General features: G+C 38.6%; 1 protein-coding gene across 1 annotated transcript; it reads right to left on the bottom strand.

The window, feature by feature from the left end:
• Positions 1-5,434: 5,434 nt before the first annotated feature.
• On the bottom strand, positions 5,435-6,718 carry LOC121995202. The gene is made up of 2 exons (XM_042549007.1): positions 6,090-6,718; positions 5,435-5,517 (listed from the first exon to the last, which is right to left on the bottom strand). The coding sequence occupies exons 1-2, from the start codon at positions 6,716-6,718 to the stop codon at positions 5,448-5,450; spliced, it is 699 nt and encodes a 232-aa protein (XP_042404941.1). The 3' UTR covers positions 5,435-5,447.
• Positions 6,719-7,884: the final 1,166 nt, after the last annotated feature.

Below are 7,884 nucleotides of genomic sequence, written 5' to 3'. Positions count from 1 at the left end.
TAGTAACAGGAGAATAAGTATCAAAATAGTCAATCCCTTCTTTTTGTTTGAATCCCTTAGCAACTAGACGGGCTTTGAATTTATCTACTGACCCATCAGGCTTTAGTTTTCTCTTAAACACCCATTTACATTCTATAGTGGTACACCCAGGAGGTAAATCTACCAACTCCCAAGTGACATTAGAGATAATAGAGTCCATTTCACTTTTAATGGCCTCTTTCCAGTGCTTAGCTTCAGGAGAAGCCATAGCATCTCTATATGTCACAGGGTCGCCTTCTATATTGTAGGTGATAAAGTCCTGGCCTAAATCCATAGACACACGTTGCCTCTTGCTCCTTCTCGGTTCTGTATACTCACTAGATTCATCTAGTCTAGAGTGACTTGAGGAAGATGTACCCACTACGGATAATGGGACCTCTACGGAAGAAGGCTCATTTCTAGTAGAAATACTAGATTGAGGTGTTCTCGTCTTCATAGGAAATATATCCTCAAAAAATGTAGCATCGCGAAGTTCTACAATAGTATTTGCATCTATTCCAGGAATTTCTGATTTAATAATCAGGAACCTATATGCAATACTATTTTGAGCATAACCCAAGAAAATACCATCTACGGTCTTTAGACCAAGTTTTTTTCTTCTGTGTTCAGGTACTAGTACCTTTGCCAGGCACCCCCACACTTTAAGGTATTTCAAACTTGTTCTTCGACCTTTCCAAAGCTCATATGGGGTTTTATCCCTTGACTTCATTGGGACTCTATTTAGCACATGGCATGCAGTGTATAGAGCCTCCCCCCACATAAAGTTGGGTAACCCAGAACTGCCTAACATGGAATTAATCATATCTTCAAGGGTTCGATTTTTTCGTTCTGCTATACCGTTGGATTGAGGACTATATGGAGCAGTTACCTCATGGATTATACCTGTATCTTGACAAAATTTTTGAAACAGGTTCGAGGTAAATTCTCCACCCCTATCAGACCTTAACCTCTTAATAGTTTTATCGGTTTGATTCTCAGCTATTTTAAAATCATAAATTTATCTAAAGCTTCATCCTTGGTTTTAGCAATAAACATAACAATAACGAGAGTGGTCATCAATGAAGGTAATGAAATACCTTTATGGTCTCTCGTTATTACATCGTTAAACTCACAACAGTAGTATGAATCAATTCTAAAATATCGAATTTCTATCAACCGATTTGAAGGGTTTACTGGGTTGTTTATATTACACAAATTTCACATTTTTTCTTATCATTTATAGCATGCTTAGGGATCATGTCAAGATTCATCATCCTTTTTATGGTATTAAAATTGACATGTCCTAATCTGTCATGCCACATATCATAAGACTCAATGTTATATGAACAACCAATATTAGAAGTTTTATTTAAAGTAGCATTTTCTACATTGAGTTTAAATAAACCTTCATTAAGGTAACCTTTTCCAATAAAGGTTCCTAAATGTAATATTACAACTTTATTACATTTGAAGTTCAACTCATAACCAGCACGAACTAACTTTGATCCGCTAATCAAATTCCGACGGACCGCTGGAACATGATGCACCTCATGGAATGACAGGACTTTTCCAGAGGTGAACCTCAGGTCAACTTGTCCTATCCCAAACACCCTGGCTGCAGAATGATTCCCCATGGTCACGGAAGTGCCTTCAATTATCTGATAAGTAAGGAAGGCAGAGCGATCAGCACAACAGTGTACATTAGCACCTGTATCAACTAACCATTCATTGGGTTGATAGATCAAATTTAGTTCAGGTTTGAAGGTAACAAACCTATCGCTGGTGTCGTCACTAGCAGTCACGACATTTACTTGTGCCTTGGTGTTGGACGTATTGCTTTGGTTCTTGTCCTTTGGCTTAGGGCAGAATTTGGCATAATGTCCAACCTGTCCACATGCCCAACAAGGCTTAGGTTTAGTTCCAGTTTTCTTTTTAACCTTTGGGTTGGGTTTCATCTTGTTCTTCATTTTCTGATTTTTGAATTTCTTTTTGTCAGATGAGACTACTACATTCGCCTTTGGAATAAAATCCATAGGCATTCTTGTATCATCATTTTTATGTTGCTTCCGATGTTCTTCTTCGATATTTAAGGCAATCATCAAATCTTCGAGAGAGATTTTACCTCTCCGATGTTTAAGAGTCATGCCAAAATTTTCCCAACTCGGAGGCAATTTTTCGATGATTGACAAGACCTGAAATTTTTCAGGTAATGGCATATCTCCTTCAGCAAGACCATGAATTTGGACTTGGAATTCATGTGTCTGCTCTATCACAGATTTGCCTTCAACCATTTTGAAGTTTAGGAATTTTGCCACAGTGTACTTTTCTAAACCAGAATCTTCAGAGTTGTATTTTTTATCCAAAGATTTCCACAGCTCTTTAGCTGAAGCGGTTGAACAGTACACATCAAATAGTGCGTCTGAGAGGGCAGATAGGATTCTCCCATGATAGAGATAATCCCTTTGCTTAAACCTCTCTAAGGTAGCACTACGGGCAGGTTCCTCTTCATTGGGTGAAGGGGGGTCTGTTTCTATAACGGAGAATAGCCCTAGCGTAGTAAGCCAAAATTTCATTCGTTGTTGCCAACGTCTAAAGTTTTGCCCGAAAAATCTTTCGGGTCGGGCGCTAGCCTCATCGAACCCCGTTACCCTATCGTTCATCATGTTTATTGATGCTACAATCAATTCTCTAAAATTGTAATAACTGTAATAGAACTAATTATGCTAATACAGTAATCTATAATTGCACCAATAAATGACGAGCATGCAATAAACGTTAGTAACAGTAAGGGTTAAGAAATTGTGTATCTCCGGTCGAAGCGTCGGACGTGCCAACTGTCTTTAGAGAATTGATTGCCGCCCACGGTGCAGAGGCTCTCTGGCAAAATCCTCCCAAGATCCGACAACCGCTCGCGTCGCTCGTAGGTGCACTCCAAAACGAGCGCCGCACTCGGACTCAACCTCAGATCGCGAACCAAGCCTCAGAACTCAGAAAGAAAGAAGAAGAAGAAGTAGAAAGCAAGGGAGAAGGAATGCTATGCTTTCTGGAGTGAATTGAGAAGGAAGTGAGGAAGTGTATTTATACACTTGAAGCAGTGTAGAGGAGGGACGCACACTTTGCTTCTGCTACCTCTTCTCCCGCGCGGATGCGTTGTTTCGCATCCTCACGCGACGCGGACAGAACCGAAGCGCTGCTTCGCTTCCTTACGCGGACCAAAACCCGAAGTCCGAATCAGAACCGGAAACCAAACTGGTTTGGTTCAGACTGAACCAAACCAGCAAAAACAGACCGGGCCGCCCGTGAGCGCAAGGCCCACGGGCTGGGGATTTGCACCCCCCCCTGCGCGCGTTAATCGCGCACGTGACGCCCGATTTATGGATTTCCGGCTCGAACCCCCCAAATCCACTCGATTTGGGCTTGGTCCGCGCATGCGTGTAGGTCCTCTTATCATTGCTAAGCAAGGATGGAAGGGCTTCCTATATAAGCCCTTCCAAACTTCTCCACTTAGCAATGTGGGACTAAAAATACTCCAAAAAATGCTTTGAATTTTAAAACAAAATTCAACAACTCCTACTCCACGACTATCCGTAAGGTAGACGATCCCGATCCATCGGTGGATGATTCCCCGGAGAACTTCCGTCTAGCTCGCATAGCTCTTTGTGGGTGGAGAAACCTCGCCACAACCTCGTACAAGCACGCTAGATCACTTGGGCACTTGGAGACTTTATTAGGGTTAACCACCACTAATTTCGTCAACCTTGGCCAAGCACCCCGAGCTCCATTAAATAGAGCTCGGGAGGAAAACACCTACTGTTTTCCCCACCACCAGTCGCCTGGTACAACCACCAGTCGACTGGTCCTACGTGAAATTCAACCGTTACAATCCAACGGCTTGATACCAATCGACTTATACTTCCATCAGTCGACTGTTCCACACTAACCGAATGAACAGAAGCATTCTGTTCTCTCTCAGTCGACTATCGGGTCGACCGCACCAGTCGATTGATGAAAGTACCAATTGACTGCTACAGTAATGCTACAGTACTACTTCAGTAACACTACAGTACTGCTGTAATAACGCTACAATGAAACCCTAATCCTAGGATTTAACCCCTGAGTACATTCACACAGCACTCGTCCTCGCCGAACCAACCTAGACCTAGTCTTCTAGCCTCCTCCATCTGCCTTGCGTCCCTTGGATGCCTCCTCATCCTTCACGTCTTGCCTTCTGGAGCTTCCATCGATCTTGTCATTGTTGTCGGGTCTTCCTTTGCCAAGAGATCGCACCTCCGGGACTTCATCCATTGCCAAGTCACACTTGGACTTACGTTGCCAAGACTACATGCTTGGACTTACCTCCTTTGCCAAGATCACCCTTGTACTTTCCTTGTTGTACCTGTATCCTGCACACTCATAATGCATATCAAATACAACAATAAACCTAACTTAAATCTTTGCCCAAACATCAAAACCTATGGTACCCAGATTGCTCCAACCTAACCAATAATCTGGAGCTAAAACCATTAAATCAAACAATCAAGATGAGAAGATGAGAAGCAGTAATTGAAAACTAAGTTATAAAAACAAGGGTTGACTGGAGCTATGCAATTAATCTTACATTACTTGACGGTAGCAATCGTAAACGAAAGAAGAGAAAAAAACTGAGAGATTGTTAATCATTACTAATCATTAGTTGAAGAAACAAACAAAAACGAATTTGGTACAAGCCTAACTCAACTACTATATTAGTCCTCGCAGCATGCATACTACTGAACCAAAGATAGGCATACAAAATATGTGTTTAAAGATCTTATGGACATCAAGGTCACATTTCAGAAAGTTAGGCATACCTTTCTTCATACACTCCATAATATGATCATATGTAAACAACTCTTCCTCTCCTCTTCGATCTACAATAACTTTTCTGTAATCTTCTAACATCAATGGGGCCAAGGCCTTAGTTGGATAATGCACAAACAAAGTGAGAATAATGAATTATTTGACCTAAACATATCTGAAACAAGCAAGTATAAATATTCTACTTGTCAAGCCTACCGGAATGATGAAAAAAAAAAAAGCAAATAAGTTTCCCAAAACCCATTTGAATTCATACATATAATAGTTCGACCATATTCTCTAAACGGCAGTGTCTCAATATGTAAAGTAAAACTCATACATGATTCCATATAGATGCTGATTAGCATCATATACATTCACAACAGCTAATCACATCAATTAGATATACTCAGATAATTTTTGTATCTACAATTTGAAGTATAGCGTAGCATATTTGGATCCAAGGAAAGAGAATACTATGAATAAAACAGAACAAACAATAGATGTACACAAAATAACTTGTCACAGTTATGATATACGTAGAGAAAACAGCTAGCAGAAATAGAACTTTGAGAGGTAATGAAAACTTGCCGTCATGCATAGGGGTCCACGATACCCACAAACTGCTGTAAGTAAGGAAGAGCACCAACATGATCTAGATGGCTGAAATATAGAAGATTGAATTACTTTCAGCAAATAAGGAGACAAGAAAACAATTACACATCCCTAAGCGTCTGGAACAAGAAAGTGAATACAATGTACAATCAGCTTAGACTTTAGAAGGCATGACAGCATACCAATATAAAAACCTCCTTTCAAGTAGTCATGTGTGCATAATATATAATGGTATCCTGGGTGTAGAGAACACTGACAGAAGTGTAAATAGATTGCGCATGCACTTTATATGACATTGAATAATGATGCAAACATGAAACTCAGCATTACGCTTTTTTTTTTTTTTTTTTTTGCATATTTCCATTGCATTGACTCAACTCACCAAAAAAGGAAATATCAGAAATTTTTTAAAAAAATGTCCATTAGTAGATTTTGAGAAATAGAAGCATTTTGAAAAAGATTTTCTTTTTAGTGGCTTTTAAGTAGATCTCCTAAAAACTCAAAACTGAACTTCCCAACAGATATTCCCAATTTGGTTTTCTAATATTAAATATACCAATTAGAATATTTTCTCAGATTAAAGGAAAGCATCACCAAAAGTAGGTCAAAAGTATGCATACAAGTGTGCTATGACGACACAGGTGGGAGCAGAATTGAAATCACCAGTCTCAGAGATGAGAGAGAAATCAGGGAAGCGACGGTGGTCTAGGTATGCCATATGCATGCCACAGTCGAACATAATATAATCCGCTTCCCACCAATTGGCACAACAACGCAGCTCTTCCCTACCTCTTGCCCTGCCCCTGATTGGAAAAACAAAGAGCAGGCTAGGAGCCCTTCTTTCTGATGTCCGTGCCGCAGATAAGAGAAATACACACAGTGCACTGCAGAGGATACAGGTTCTGGAGGGCTCACGGCAGCATGCGGGAGGGCAGGCCGCCAGGCCCTCACAGTCACAGGAATTGGTTCGGAGGACCCTTTGATGATCGCGACCGGGGAAGGAAACCACTGTGGTGCGAATGACCGGATAACGGAGAAGAACGGAAATGAAGGGTTGCTGTCCCCGCAAGCTTCTTGCCGAGGTTCGAGCCGAAAGCGTAGGGTTACCTAATTCTTTCAGAATTATAGGACTTGATCGGAGGGGACTTTGGAAGACGAGGAGAGATCGACGGAGGCCACGATAAGAAGAATCCGAGAGCTCCTCCGGCGGCCGAGTAAACCAGGGAGGGCCGGCATCAGGCGATGGCATAAACCTCTTATAGCAACATTTTCATTTTGCTCCCAGAAGTTTTTCATAATTTTCACTTCATCCTGAGGAGTTTGAAAAATATGATTCGTTCTTGTTTTTCTGTTTCATGGCCATTGAATTTCCTGATTCCTCTTCCAAACACAGCTATACTCGAACTCAAGCTTGAGAGTTAAACCTCCTTAATTGTTTTCGTACCTATTATTTTTATTTTTAATACTAGATTACTAGGGCCCCAAGTTTATTGGGATCCATTATATTTAAAAAATTAAATAAATTTAATAATTAAAACTTAATTCTGGATAAGAGAAGCTATTGACGTTTAGATTTTAATAACTTCGCTTTCCGTGCACAGCAGTCAAAGCAATTCATGTGGCACTCCTATATCTTACAACGGCAGCAACCACTTCAATTAATTATATATTAATTATAATTATTATAATCTTTTACAACCCTATAAAAACTATGACCAAATTTTATTTTTTTCATCGTATTCTTCTTTTCATAATCTCACTCGTAACTCGTTCTCTTCTATAATTTTATCCCTCATCGATGATTCTATATTTTTATCCCTCGTTATCTCATCAATAATTCTTTAATCTTAGAAGGCATACTTGACTTCTCATATAATATTTTTTTCTATCTTTTTTTCTTTTTTGAATATTCTTTATCATTTTATATAAATAATAAATTATGAATAAAATAGACTTAAATATCGTTAGAAAAATAAATTATTAACAATTGTATAAAAAAAATTCCCCATTATTTTCTTTTTAGATGCACAAATTACTACATCACAAACCTAATTTATGCACTTAAAAAATATAAAATATGATTTATAGATTTTTAATACTCTAATGCACTTATCTTATTTATTATATTACGTGCAATTTATTATAAACTACTTAAATTAATCGATTCAAATCAAATTTAATATTTAATATTTTCTTATTATATTTATAAAAATTTGAAATATCATCAAATTAAAATTACACGGAGTAAATAAGATTTTATTGTTGATTTAATCCTAAGTAATTTTATTTTGATAAAATAGCAGGGAGTTATTTTTTTCAAATATGTTTGTGAAAAAATATGATTCTCGATATATAAAATATATGAAAAAAAAATAGAAGAATTTATTCAATTTCAAAAAGTCTTGATAGATTTAT

The sequence above is a fragment of the Zingiber officinale genome, chromosome 6A (genome assembly GCF_018446385.1).
Source record: "Zingiber officinale cultivar Zhangliang chromosome 6A, Zo_v1.1, whole genome shotgun sequence".
In the NCBI taxonomy this organism is placed as follows: Eukaryota; Viridiplantae; Streptophyta; class Magnoliopsida; order Zingiberales; family Zingiberaceae; genus Zingiber; species Zingiber officinale.
The sequence above is the reverse complement of the archived record's forward strand: the minus strand, read 5'-3'. Positions and strand labels throughout refer to the sequence as shown.